Raw genomic sequence first — 14353 nt, forward strand, 5'->3', positions numbered from 1 at the left:
ATATTTTATGTAGTATGTACCTAAAACACCCTTCATTAACTCTTCATTTTAGAAACCCGAAGGGAAACCTGACCAAAAAACTGAGCCACCAAAACCAGAACTTGGTCGTGTGATTCACCTCAGCAATTTACCTCATTCAGGATACTCGGACAATGCAGTACTCAAACTAGCCGAACCATATGGAAAAATAAAGAACTATATACTCATGCGAATGAAGAGTCAGGTAACTGACCCTAGAAACATATCTAACTACCGGAAATGCAAATATTTGAAACTCATGTTTTTAACTCTGAAGAAATACCATACATTCAATAAGTGTATCTGTAGACTTTCTGCTCTAGTATAGAAATTATGTAGGTGGTGTTTTGCTGTCTAGCTTACCTTGAAATGTAAATCTCTAGATGTTTTGGACTTGGTTTTAAAAAGCTAAAAAACACTGACTGAAAACAAATATATTCTAGTATTAAACATATTTCTGTCATTTACCTTTTCAAACACTCTTTTTGTTCTTGAAACCAAATATGATATTGCTGTTGCTCTCTGTGGCTTTTAAATAATGTTTGAAAAACATATTGCACGTGTATAGTAAAACACTTCACTATTTGTGTACATGATTTGTATGAATACATAAGAATTTTAAATATTTAGCACATAAGATTTTTTTTTCCAACTTTGCTGTCCCAGTTTGTTGTTAAATAAGAAATTCCAAGGCTTTTCAGAGATCAGTGCCAGAATCCCATAATGCCACGCTTGTGTGTGGAATTAAAAATGACTAGAATCTATTGTGTGACCTGTAAGAAGTTCTCCCTGACCTTATTTCAGTGGGAAAATACAAAACCTTTCCCTCTGGGTTTGGTGCAGAAACAGCTCTGATTTTATCTGCTGATGATACTGTAGCCCAAATGTGTTTTCAAAGGTTTGTTCAGCAGACTTAGTGTGTCATAGAGACTCGATTTTTGGAGAAGCATTTCACGAAGCACTGCTTTTGGACCAGCAGTTGCTGCCTTCCTCTTTCAGACCCCTTTTTCTCCTTTCTCTCTCTCAAAAAAAGGAGTATTTCAAAATTACCCCAGAATTCCTCGAATCTTAGCACCGAATAACTGATAAGAGTTTCATATTCAAGATGCTCTTTATTTGAAATCATATGTCACCTTAGGGTGATGTTTTTTGCAGATTATTTAAATACCTGTTATTTAATTTCAGAACTTTCTACAGGACAGACATTACTTAATTCAAAACCTAGGGACTTTAGAGCACTTTGGTAAATATTAAAACACAATTAGTTTGGAGAGGATGGATAGAGCTGAACCTCGTAATTTGGTTTCGGCATTTCAGAATGTTACGTTCTGAGTTAAATAGCGTTGCCCGTGGAAGTGCTGTGTATATCATAGGGATTTTGAATGTGTATTTTAATCTTTTCAGGCTTTCATTGAAATGGAGACCAGAGAAGATGCTTTAGCTATGGTTGAGCATTGTGCCAACAAAGCTCTTTGGTTCCAAGGCAGATGTGTGAAGGTGGATTTGTCTGAAAAATACAAGAAACTGGTGTTACGGGTAAGTAGGTCTTTTTAGTTAGAAACTGATGTTTTTAATTGTAGTTGAATGTATAAAGTGAATTAAAAGGCAACTGTCACTTCCTGGTTCAAAGCCACTTGTAGAATAAAAGTATTCGGTTTAATATTATCTGGCTCTTTAAATGCAGTTATTTAGCATGAGTGTGGTGTTCTGAGCCCTAGAATAAAATAAAAGGATTTTCCTTTCAGATTTCTTAAATTTTAGAATTCAGATTACAGAGTAATCAGACAGTGCAAATTTTAATTTAAAAATTTCTCTGTGTAGAACATCCTGTAATGTGGATTTTTCCCACCCTCTTCTGAAGATGATTTATGATAAAATCAGAAGCTGGGTGGCAGGACTATATACTTATCCACTTGTACACTTAATTCTTGACTTCCTTCTTCCTTTTCACAGTAGGTGACTGGCTTGTCCATTTTGTTGTACACTTATTCCTGTTTAAAGACAAAAGCATTATTAGGGATTTCTAAACTATGAAGTATTATAACAGAATGTGTGTATTTTGTGTTGGATATGATCCAAAACTTTTGTACCAGAAAGCTCTTTAATCACTGGTGGTGTTGCTGTTAACCCCAGCTACCTAGATAGGTATTTATTCTCACAATTTAATTTCTAAGAATATGCTTTGTCAAAATTTATGATGTAACTGCACTTTTGTGTGTGTCATTCATTTTCTATACCAAGGAGAAGGGTTGGCTGAATTATTTTAACTTACAATTATCATTTTGTTATGGCGTAGCCTGCTTTCATTTGAAGGCTAACACTATTGCAATTGTAAGACTTTTCCTCCATTGGACTAAGGCACTTAAGGTAGAAAAGTGGGAGAGATCTGAATTGTCAAGCTGTCTCATCAACCACAATTTAAAAGAAAAAAAGCTTTCTATTGGGGAGTATGGAGAATCCTTATTATTGCACATTATCATGCACCAAAACCAAATAGTTTGTGGCAAGTTCAAATACTTAACACCAATGCGTGAACTTGTTTTCCATGTTAATACTTTGTATAAATGAAAGTTCCTATTCTGTAATTCCTAATTAAGTGAAATGTCCTAAGTCTTTAGAAGCTTTCCTTGTAGCCTGCCCTTCATGGTAAGGAGAAGAGTATAGTTTAAGATTAGGTTTGTGCCATTATTTGCACCACATTGAATCAGTTTATAAACAAAAGATTTGTTGTATGTGACTTTCTGCTGCAGGATATCCCATTTATTTTTGTATTGGGTAACTGCTAATTTTGGTGAAGAAAGAGTGGGGATTTCTAGGTTAGTAAGGCTTGAGACAGCTTAGCAATGAATTATTTGGTTGGTAGTGGGCACAGTATAATAGTGCTTGTGGAATAACATAATTGGAAGAGCTCGGCTAGAGTGTGCTGTCCTGTCTGAATTCATGCTGTAACACTTGTATAAATAATACTCTACTGTGAATTATGAAAGCTATTTATTTATCTCTTTATTTTAGATTCCAAACAAAGGAGTTGAACTACTGAAAAAGGATAAAACTAGGTAATTCCTATTATTATTAAAACAGTGTTGTTTAAAAGAAACATGAAAATACCTTATCCAGAGCGCAGAAATTACAGAAAAGAGGTCTGGCAAGCTCTGGGATCATCTTGTCCATTGTTTTGTGCCCTGAGATGTGGCCTACCCTCTTCCTCTAGTGATGGGGATTTCAGAGCCTCTTCAGCCTCCTCAAGAAATCTGTTCCAGCCCTTAATTAGCCTTGCCTTCCTGCAATTTAAACCCACCAGCAGTTGTTCTGTCCTGTAAGGACAGTTCCTCCTCGCAGCAGCCTTTTGCATATTTGAAGAATGGTATCCTATTTCCCTCAGCCATCCCTTTTCTAAACTTAAACAAACACAGTGTTGTCAGACCTGACTAGAAAACGTGCCCTACTTTTTTCAGTTGTTCCTGGGCTCTCTTCTGATTTACAGCAAGTATTTTTTCTTCTTTACAGAAAGAGAACGTATTCTCCAGACAGCAAAGATTCTCCAAGCGATAAGAAGTCTAAAACAGATGGTACTCAGAAACCTGAAAGTGGCGGTGCAGAAGACAAAGTGAAAGAGGAGAAACCAGATGATGCTGCTGAGACATCGGGCACTAAAAGTAGTGAACAGGCAGACCAAGATGAGCCTAGTTTACTCCTTGAATCTGAAGATGAGCTGCTAGTGGATGAGGAGGAAGCAGCAGCACTGTTGGAAAGTGGTAGCTCGGCAGGAGATGATGCAGATGTTGCCAATTTAGCTGATGTGACTACTGAAGAAAAAAAGGACACAGCTGATGATGTGACCATAAAAACAGAAGGCAATGTTGTGGCAAATCCAGCCGCAAAGAAGAAGCTTAAAAAGGTAATCGTATGGCAAGGTACCCGAGTTTGGGAAAACAGTCTAACTTGAATAATTTGCCACAGTGTTCTATTTCAGATCTTTTTCTGCGGGTCTTTAAAACACATGCATGTCACGCTTACCTGAAGAGAAACAGGTGTTAAACTTCCTGTGAAGAAAATGAAAGATCCCATTGGCTGCAACTTGCAAATGAAATCATATAAATCAGTCTTTCTGTTTTGACAGAAACTAATATAATTGGGCTTCCACTCACGTCACTTCCCTGGCTGTTTTGGGTTTTGTTTTGCTCCTTGTTGGACTAATACTAAGCAGCAGCCAGGAACTATTTTCTCCCTAGCAGTTTCTCATGAGACTGGAGGTAGTTGGCCTTTTGAGCACAAAGCAGAACGATGACATTTAAAAAATGATTTATTTGAGACTGCAGACTGTGTTAGACTGGACAAAATCATAGGTATGTCTAGCCTTAGCTAGCTAGAAACCTCGATAAGTACATTTTGGGTTAGCCAAGACCCATTTTCAAATGAAAAAAATTAGTTTCAAGGTGTTTCCAGTCATGTGCTATTTACCATAATCTTCCTTTTTTTCTCACCAAATGTTCACATACACACTGTCATGGTTGTTTATCTCCTACCAGCTGCTTTTTTTGTTTCAAGCATACTTGCTGTGTGGAATAGCATGCAAAATGGCCAGTATGCAGTGTCAGTAACTTTAAATATTGACTGGAATATTGTTTTGTAAAAGAAGTAAGGCACAGTCCTTACTCTAATGAATGCAGTGTGCATGGCTTTCAATTTTGGGGATCCCTTTATTGGGAAGCTAGTTACGTGAAGTTGGGATTAACACTGCCTGGTGAGACTGCAGTGGTTGTTTCTTGCTGTGCGGGTATCCTTTTTGATAAACTGCCTCAAACCCAAACTTTTTTCCTCAAAGACCTACGTTCTTAGAGCATAGTTTTAAAGCTAGTGCTACTTCTGCCATGTCTATTCATGATTACTGTTATACATGTGAAGTATTGATGTCTGTCCATATCAGCAGGAATGCTGAAAAAATCAGATTTTAGACTCATCCACTATCTTTTATCGAAGTTGGATTTTAAGAGACCTGCACGGTTTTTATGGTGGTGAGGTTGGTTTGGGGGGAGTGGCCTTTTTTTTTTTTTATGGGTGAGGAAAAATCCAAATGGCTGAAAAGAGTTTCCTAAATTTTCTTTTATAAACTTTCATTTTATTAAGTTGGAACAGAAATGTTCTGGTAAGGTTTGACCTTTTATTTGAGTTTGAATTTGAGGATCTCTTAGACTGGTCAGGAAAAAAACCCAAAACTTCTGCATTCCAAAATGACATGCACTTAAATTAAAAAACTCATGTTTGGATTTACAAAGTAAGGAGAGACCAAATGTACTGAAACTTTCAATTTGAGTATCACATGTTGACATAGTAAAAGAGTGGGCATACTAATGGTACTGAAATATTTACTCTGATTTGAATGTCCGCTTCCTGGACAGGGGGTACCTTTAAAACGAACTTGTTGCACTTCTGCATGTTTGAATAGCATTTAGAATGAGTGAGGTAAGTCTTGAGGGAAGAATTTTAGGATTTTTCCAGGGAGTTTAGAGATGTTTCTCTGCTGCAATTTAAGCCAGTTTGAGGGAAGCATTTAAGAATAAGCTGACATAAAGAAAACATTTTCTCAACAGCGCTACGTGGGTGGCTTTCCACGGAGCATGGAAGGTTTTGTCACTCTAGATGAGGTTGGTGATGAAGAAGACTCAGATCATCAAAAACTTCGCAAGTCAGGTTTGGCAGTAAAATCTGCTGGCAAAAACGATGATAGCTTGGCAGAAATCAAGGTAGACAAGATTGAGGAGCCAGAGCAGGAAAATGAAACGTTAGAAAATGGAACCAAAACTGAAGATAATTTGAAGACCGAAACTGTTGAAGCTTCTGATACCACAACACCACAGGATACTGAGAAAAACACCCATGAAAACACAGACACTCAGGATGAACAGGAAACAAAGAATATCCAGGAGAAATCTGTTATCCCAGATGAATTTAGGATTGGGCCATACCAACCAAACATTCCTGTCGGTAAGGCTGTTTCCGTTTCTTTTCAAATACATCTCTGTGCATTGCACTAGCATTTCTCATTTCATTTAACTTTTGTTTCTGGCAGTGCATTGGCTCTGAGCATTTGAAGCAAGGGCAAGGCTTACCATTTCATTTTAGGGCTTCCCACTCTTCTCCCCTTCTTCACTCCTCCCCTGCCCCTAGTATTTTCTTTTTTCTTTTTTTTTTTTTATTTTATTTTCATACAGTTTTCCATAACACTTTCCTTAGCCAGAATTTAAACTGGAAGAGGTATATTTTTAGCAACACAAGTCCAATTAATAGCACAAATCGCAGTAGTGGTATTAGTTTAGATTCATACTAAATATACAAAACTCAAACTAATCACAGAACATTGTTAGTTCTCTTGAAGAAACCGATAAAATGGACCCTTAATCTGAAAGGTTGATTAAAAAAATAAAAATAATAATCTGCGCATATTTAGTTATTACTAGGTCCCTGGCTTGAGTAGACTAAAACAARGACATTCAAAGAGAAAGCAGCTTTTAATGTAAAGTGAATTATGGTTTTAAGATTTAGCTTGAAATGACATATGACATTTAAAAAAAAAAATGATGTAGAGTAGATCTCTTAGTTTATTTTGTGGTGTTTACTTCTCTAGGTGTGAATTATGTGGTACCCAAAACAGGGTTTTATTGCAAATTGTGTTCCCTGTTCTACACAAATGAAGATGTTGCAAAAAAGACCCATTGCAGCAGCCTTCCTCATTATCAAAAGTTGAAGGTAAGGCAAAAACTTGTTCATTTTAACTGGCGTGATTCTTTCCTGGGGAATAGATCTGAATGAGACTGGACTGAAAAAGAAAAAAAAAAAAAAAGTTTTCAGGCAGTGGAAATTGGCTTATTCTATAATTTTTAGTTCAAGCTCTCCAAAATTTCATTTTTTGAAAATAATATACAAGATAGACATTTTAAAAGATGGGCTCCAGGATTTTTTTCATAAATTTGGATTCGAGAGGGCATTCTGATTTGAGTAGAGGCCAGCCTTAGAATTAGTGGTGCAGAGTAAATACAAATGACTCAACTCTCTTCCATTTGTCCCTTTGAGGGTATTTTTAATCAGTCAACAGCACTTAAGCTGAAACCTTACATATTTATCTATTTTTTAAAAAATCATATTTGCAACTTCTGATTTTGTGAGCATGTTTTACAGTTTCTAACTGGATGAGGTATCACATGATTGCATGGCATGAATGATTATGCTGCTGCTGCATTTTTGTGTATTGCGAGCTGCTTTTAAATATCACCTTTGAGAAAGGGAAATCCTAAACAAAACTCTAATAATGCATTGTTCACATCAGCTGATTTCATATCAGTTGATTGCTGAGCTGCCAGCTAGGCCTGGGGGCTCCACAGAAAGGAAGAAGCAGGCATCTCAGGCTTGAAAATTTGCTTTCTTTTTGCAATAGTGAAGCCTGAAACAAACACAGGGCCCCTGAAAGCAGATGGCACAAATGATTGTCACAAAGGAAAAAACATCAGCAAGGAGGGACTAGATCAGAAAATCAACTAGCACGCAGAACCTCGTAGTAAAAAAACCACCTCATCCATCACCCATAGCTTTTTTTTTTTTCTTTTTTCCATTGAGGTGTACCTGGTTACGGGACTTGAAATACTTGATGTAAACAGGGGAAGGGGGGGGAAATGATCCAGAGAGTTGTTAGCAATTTATTAGTTTTATCACTTAAATGAAACGTGATTTGCTTTGCTTTTTCCATGGCACAGGTGACTGGTAACATTAGTAGTATGTTTGTAGAATCGGGGGAGGAATGGGAGAAATCCAGCTTTTGTTTCACAAGGGCAAGGCATTTCTCTATCTGGCAATCCATTTTGGCTCACTCTGAGAGCAATAAGATAAACAGATGACTTGGTATCACTATYGGATATTATTAAAGCTATTACAAATTCCTCTAATTTCTACAATGACCCTTCTAAGGGAGGGGAGTGTTTTGTCCCTGGCTGTATAGATGGCAAACTTGGACCAGGTAAGTGGCACAACCCCTGTCAAAAGTCCATGACAGAATGGAAAGTGATTTCTCTTAGCTTGCCAGGTCACGCAGCCTCCTAGGAGAGCATTAATGGCAGGGCCAGGTAAACGCTTGTAGAGGCTGCTGTTTTGGTGTTTACCATTGGTAAGCGGCACGTTCAATGACTTAAGGATAAGCCTGATGTTTCAGAGGAGTTCCATGTCATTTCTGTATGTGGACCGTGGAGAAGTGCCAGTCTTGTTTAAGACCTTTGCAGTTAATATTCACAGGTTTTAAAGCCATCAATTTAAAATTGGATTTATGTTTGAAGTGTTAATGTTGCGACTGCAAGAGACTGCTTAATGTATCCAAAATATGGTTGTTTTCTTTCGACAGAAAATTCTGGATAAAATGGCAGAAGACCACAGACAAAAGAAAGAAGCTTAAAAGGAAAGAAGGATGTGAGGAAAACAGTGGCTTTGTTTTTAATGTTAATCTTTTTTAAAAGCAGTACAAGTAGTAGATGAAGATACTGTATTCTTTTTTTTGTTTTGTTTTAGTGAAATACAGTAGGCGTTATAGGTCTGTTCATGTGTTAAATGTTGTAGCAAAAAGCATATGCAGTTAAGTTAATGACAAAAATTTGTTCTTAATGTGGGAATGGCAACAAGTTTTCGTTTTGACACTTCAAGCTATTAAAGAAAAAATCTTGCACCCTTGTGAAAAGCTCATTTATGAAAAGTAAACTTCATTTAAGTGAAATTTACTACTTTCAAGCTTCAAAAATTGTCTTTCAGTCCCATTCTCAATAAAAAATAAAAAGTAACATTGTATTTTTATTTCATCTAGAACATTCCATATCTCAGTCTGAGCCTAGCAGATATTTAATTTGGAGTGTAAGGCTGTCATTGCATTTCACTTTTGAAGTCTTTAAATGTAAGTTGCATTTTTAAATGTTGAATTGCAGTTTCTTTTAATGTCATTGCTGTTATCTAGCATATAGGAAAATTAGTGATTAGTCAGCTTTATAACTTTGTGATTTTTTTCTAAGCTCTTGATAGACTTTCCTATTCAGCTATTCTGTGTATTTTTAGTGAAAAGTAAATGCCCATTCTCCTCTGACCAGTATTATTTCCTTGAGCTCTTCCTGCTTTTACTTGAATCTTGTAGCTGTCGTACATCTCTGGTATATTCAAAAGCAGCATTTGAGTCCTGAAATGTAAAAAGGTATCTTTATATTCTTCACATGTAATTTTCATACCTGCATTTTAAAATTGTTTTTGTTAAAATCTGGTTTCGTCAGAATCTTTAGAACTGTGCTCTTAATGTACCTGCACATGTGACATGTGAACAGGAATTTGCATGTGTAACCTGTGTTTATCTGTAGTTTTTGTTATTTACTGCTTATTTGTGAATTCAGGTTACTAAAGTGATTTACCAATAAACAAAGCTAGGCAAAGTAATTTGTTCTAGATGTTTGGCATGTTAACCAATGTGTTCACTGAACTTCTGACTCCTGTGTTCATGGTACCACACTGAAAGTCTAGCTCTCTTTTTAAAATTTGCATGTTTTAACACCTATGATTTGGCGGCTTACTACGTAACTTTTCTTTCTCTTTTCTAAAACCTCTTCCATTTCCAGACAAATTAAAATACCACTTGTTCAACCAGCTAGGTATATTCTGCTGATGGTTTTATCTTTGTAGATTTCATGGCATTTTCATCTAAGCTGAAGTTCTGTCGGACAAAAATAATTTGGGACAGTAGTTTCACCCTGACCCTTTTTGCCTAACAATGAGTCTTCGGTGCTAAGAAGGGTTTACAAAGGAGGAGTCTGAATCCTGATGAAGTTGAGTCATTGAAACAAGCAGATACATCTAGCAGACACAAGATGGTGTATTTTGTAAAAGGACAGTCCTAATAACTTGACTCCACACTATGTTACTTTTGTTGTTACATCTTCAGAAAAAGAAGGGATACAATCGCTCTTAGGTGAGAATTAAGTAAAAATGTAAACATTTTCTACACTGATTGTAGCAGTTGCTCTGGGGACTAACTGTATATAGTGGTGAAATGCTAATCAACTAATGCGCAGGTTTTTATTTAAACAGCATATCCAGATTTTTAAACTAAAACTTTTAATATGCAATGATTCATTCCTGCACTACTTCTAACAAAATAAGTTCCTGCTTTATACATGGCATTCATTAATATGTAAAGTATTGGTTGTGTTTTTACAAAACCGATGAACAACGTAACAATTAAACATAATGTGGTGAAGGTGTTTAGTCTTAGAATACTCTACTGCTTATCCAGGCCTCGAAAAGAAATTTACAGTGCATGCAACAGAAGTCTTGCAGTAGGACAATTTTGACCATAAGTCACAAGGAGGTACTTGGACCAGCTTGCCTATAATGGCACTTCTCATTCATCCATCTCCAAGAGGCTGTTTAGTTTATCAGTCAAGCAGAGGACTTGACATCAAAGCATTTATTTAATCTTTGGCAGTCATCCCACTTCTCTAAAGATGGTAGATAAGAATTTATTTTGAAGGGGAAAGGCAGAATTACAAGGTTYCCTTTCTCTCCCTCCCCCTGACATTTTAACATTTCCTTACAACATGTGCATTTAAGATTAATATATTAAAATACTACTAAAGCTCTGTATGCTTTATTTTTAAAGTAGCCTTTACTTACCTATTACACACATCTTATAGCTACGCAGTTCAGTGATCTTGCATCTGGTGTCCTCAGTCTGTGGTAAACTTTAACCTGTGTAACTGTCAGGGATTAAACTGTAGTAAGATGTTGCATCATGTTAAGTGTCTAAACATAAAGAAGCCATAGGCATAAAGTAATTATGGCATAGTCTGAATTCAGAGATCAAAAATCCTTTGCTTGCTTCAACCCTCAGTTTCTGAAATCACTGGAAGTTAGATGCCCATCATGTGCACTTTCAAAACCTTAACAGGCTGCATATAAAAGCCTTCACAGCTATACACATGTAAGATGACATTTGCATACATAAGGAAAAAATAAGTCACAACAATTAGACTGCTGATACGTGTCTTCTGCTTACACGTTAAGGACGTGGAATGAATGTATGCATTACACTTCTTTCTGATGACAAGAAGGCTTCAGCAGAACTTAAGCTGGAGGGCCGATGCCAGGAACACCCTTAGATGGCAGAGTGGTATGCAGCCTTGCCATGGACTCCCTAATCTTTGGAAATTACTGTATCAGTTTGCACCTTTAAAGGGGTGGGGGGAAACTGAGTAGAACATGAGCCTTCAGCATCAAATATTAGATGTTGGCTGCGTAATTTAGATGCCATTTCAGCTTAGAAAAATAACTCTAGATGCTGTCACCTCTTTGTGTAGAGCGTATTTCAGCAGAGATGCAACTAGGCCCTGGGCCTGCTGAGTACTGGGGGAAATTAATAGAAAAAGAAGGCTCCACTATAGATCAAAAAGCCAATATGTAGGTGGACATTGTGGGAATAAGAACAGAGTGGCTTTGATTTTTAGAGAGGATACCTGCAGGGGTGTTTGAAGGTCGTACTTGGCTAGAAGGCAAGCATTTAGCGAGCGTAAGAATGATAGGCTGTAGACAAAGCTCTCAGGCAGGCTCTGTTAAAGAAGTTGCTAACGGTGACTGAAGGACAGTGAAATCGGTATAAATGTTTGATCCGAGGGAGAAATTTAATCTACAGAAAATCTGAGAAACCCCAAATTTTAAATCCACTCTGGGAGGCCAAGTATTTATGTAGAATTGGTTATCCCTTGCTAAAATTTGGAAGGGAGGAAGTAAGGGGCAGAGCAGAGGAAAGATAATGAAATTCCGTTATTCTCAAGCAGCCTCTTTCCTCCTTAAAAAGCAGCCTACATGAATGTTTTGATAGCACAAGAGGCTTTCCAGCCTAACAGGTGGTAATGCAAAGAGCTAAATTTATCAAGCTGGTCTGTACATTGCTAGCTCACTAAATGTTCTTGCTGCCTGAAAAATTCTGTTCACATTTGGTAACTTTTTAACCACTTTAATGGCAATTTTCCTGTTAGTGCAGAATGACTTTGTAGTTTCTCTGCAACTTAGTCCTCAGTTACATACACTTTTGGGCTTTGCTGTTGTGAGCAGAAATGTTCTCTGCCACGTATTTCCTAATTTGCTGTTGGACAGGTATTTTGCTCTTTATGGCAGTTAGCTTATGAGCCTGCAGTAACAGAACTGATGTGAGTGGAGATTGTTTTCCTGCATTGCATTTTGATTCCAGATCAAGTCAGAGTATACTGTGTTTATCAGTGGCTTGAACGGCAGTCTTAACGTTGGAACCAAGAGTCTTTAACTCAGTTGGTGGTCGTCTTTGATCTTGAAGAGATTGTGCAGGCTAGAGGACAGCAAAAGCCTCTACTGTAAAGGGTGGGGAACACCACTAGCAGCACAGCATGGCTCTGATCTTTGTTGAAACCTCTGTGTCCTCTGTAAGCGGGAAGTGTCTGAAGGAGAGAGTCATTTCCTACTGCAGAAAGTTTGCCACCTACCTTTAAAAAAGGGGGGGAGGGTTGAAGTTCAGGCGCTTAATGGAGGTTCCAGAAAAAAGATCTCTGATGAAGTTGATTATCTCCTAGGGCCTTAAAACTCATGACTCCTGTGCAGAAAGATTGGTTTTAAAAACAGCCATCATGTTAAAAATTGTTAGTATTAAATTCCTCTGCCCTCTGCGAAACCCAGGGACCAGTTCTTTGCTGACGTAGCCTGATGCCCCCAGTGAGACTGAAAAGGGGTTGAGAATACTTAAGCTGCAACCCGGCAACTTTTTCTAATTAAYGCTCCCCCAAAGCCTTTTCCCACTCCTGCTCTTTCAGAATACATGAGCTCTATGCTTAGCCAGACGGGGATGCAAAATTGCAGAAGCCAAGCGTTGCATATGGCCAGCTGTATTTGCTTAAGCCGCTGCRTTTCCCTCTCTGTATAGCAACACCGTACTAGGCCCCTTGCAATCAGAGCAGCTTGGCAGGTTTGCCCTGAACTGGAAGAGTTTTTAAGGACTATTCATTTCTTAGTGTGATTGATACCAGATTAGATCCTCGGTGCTTGTCTAGACAGTTACAGGATTTTCCTTCTCAGCAACGTCTCATCTTTCAGGCAGTAATAGGAGCTGTAGTTACTTACAGTAAGGAGCAACAGAGCAGCATGCGCTAAACCAGTCCAAGGCAGCTGCGCCTTGCCTGGGCGATTAAACTTGAGACAGGAGGCAGCCAGCCAAATTCTGCTCTAGCAAAACTGCAGCGATAGGAAAGGCGATCCTGCAGCCTCTGAGGCGTGAGGATCCCGCGACCAGCCGCGATTTCACACGGTCTCGGGCACTGAGCGCACACCTGGAGCCCGGGCAGAGGCAGCCCAGCTCGCGCGAGCTGCGCCCTGCCGCTGCTGGCTGCGCGTGCAAGGCTGCCTCCGGCGGAGGGTCGGCTTCGTAATGCTCCGCTTGTAGCGTAGGCCGAAACACGGAGAAAAGCATTCCTGCCTGGCACGGTGCCCTGGGATGGAAGATTCCTTAGGCACAAGGTGCTTTTGCGCACGCTTCTCTGGGAATGTTTCTGCTCCAAAATTTATTTTAGAAAAACAGGTCCACGAGGATCATTAAAGATCAAGGCAGAGTCTCTATAGTAGAAATAAATTTTAGATGGAAGTCCTGACTTTGTATTTTATTATACCTTAGCAGTGCAAGGTTCGTGCAAAGCCGGTGTGCGGGCAAGCTGACAACGGCAGCTGTTCAGGCCAAGCCTGTAGCGGCCGCCTGCCTTCGGGACCGTGTGCGGCAGCCGGGCCTGCACCGCGCGTCGCCTCCATCCCAGCCTGGCGCTACAAGATGGAGGCTTGCCGTCCTCCTCTGGGACTACGAGCCCCGGCATGCCCCACGCCAACGCGCAAAATGGCAGGTCGCGCCGCCGGCCGCTCCCCAGGAACTACGAGGTCCGGCATGCAGCGCGGCCCTGCCTTCGCGACCAGCCCGGAATTCCCAAGATGGCGGCACCGCTCGCCGCGGACTACAGCTCCCGGCGTGCAGTGCGCCACCTCCCGGCCCGCCCCAGGCTGGCGGCTGGGCGCTCCGCACGCTCTGCTGGCCGGCTTCTCTCCTCCGTCTGGTTCCGGGGGAGCAGGGGGCGGGGCTTGTGCGGTCACACAGGTAGCGGAAGTGACTTCACGTCCGGCCGGGCTGTTGTGTTTGGACAGGGAGCGGGGTGGAGGGAGCGGAGCCCGAGCGAGAGCGGCGACGAGGCGGCGGCAGAGCAGCTCGGAGCCGGCGTGCGCACCCGCGGCCCTTCGCTCTCCGCGCAGGTAGGCCCGA

General features: G+C 39.7%; 2 protein-coding genes and 1 long non-coding RNA gene across 6 annotated transcripts in view; 2 read left to right on the forward strand and 1 right to left on the reverse strand.

Annotated features, from left to right (window-relative positions):
* The window catches only part of MATR3 (matrin 3), a 27205-nt gene extending 17708 nt beyond the window's left edge, over nucleotides 1-9497 (forward strand). For 2 of the 3 annotated variants that reach the window (XM_026070670.1, XM_026070671.1), the window contains exons 8-14: nucleotides 53-223; nucleotides 1423-1554; nucleotides 3031-3074; nucleotides 3526-3916; nucleotides 5610-6003; nucleotides 6644-6765; nucleotides 8405-9497. In XM_026070670.1, the coding sequence (XP_025926455.1) occupies nucleotides 53-223; nucleotides 1423-1554; nucleotides 3031-3074; nucleotides 3526-3916; nucleotides 5610-6003; nucleotides 6644-6765; nucleotides 8405-8455 (1305 nt within the window). In that variant the 3' untranslated portion in view covers nucleotides 8456-9497. The remainder of the gene's footprint in view (nucleotides 1-52; nucleotides 224-1422; nucleotides 1555-3030; nucleotides 3075-3525; nucleotides 3917-5609; nucleotides 6004-6643; nucleotides 6766-8404) is intronic. The other variant, XM_026070669.1, reaches the window with a different exon arrangement.
* Nucleotides 1571-13906, reverse strand: LOC112968428. Of its 2 annotated transcripts, none has more exons than XR_003254349.1 (4): nucleotides 13719-13906; nucleotides 12546-12652; nucleotides 10705-10787; nucleotides 1571-2009 (listed from the first exon to the last, which is right to left on the reverse strand). It is a non-coding gene; the product is annotated as an uncharacterized LOC112968428 (long non-coding RNA). The 2 variants fall into 2 exon arrangements; XR_003254348.1 differs by lacking the exon at nucleotides 1571-2009 and adding an exon at nucleotides 6758-6835.
* A 288-nt stretch (nucleotides 13907-14194) lies between these two features.
* Nucleotides 14195-14353, forward strand: part of PAIP2 (poly(A) binding protein interacting protein 2) — a 10096-nt gene continuing 9937 nt past the window's right edge. The window contains exon 1 of the mRNA XM_026070657.1: nucleotides 14195-14343. The gene's annotated coding sequence lies outside the window, so the exon portion shown is untranslated. The remainder of the gene's footprint in view (nucleotides 14344-14353) is intronic.

This window comes from Apteryx rowi, unplaced genomic scaffold (assembly GCF_003343035.1).
Source record: "Apteryx rowi isolate R43461 unplaced genomic scaffold, aptRow1 scaffold_316, whole genome shotgun sequence".
Taxonomy (NCBI): Eukaryota; Metazoa; Chordata; class Aves; order Apterygiformes; family Apterygidae; genus Apteryx; species Apteryx rowi.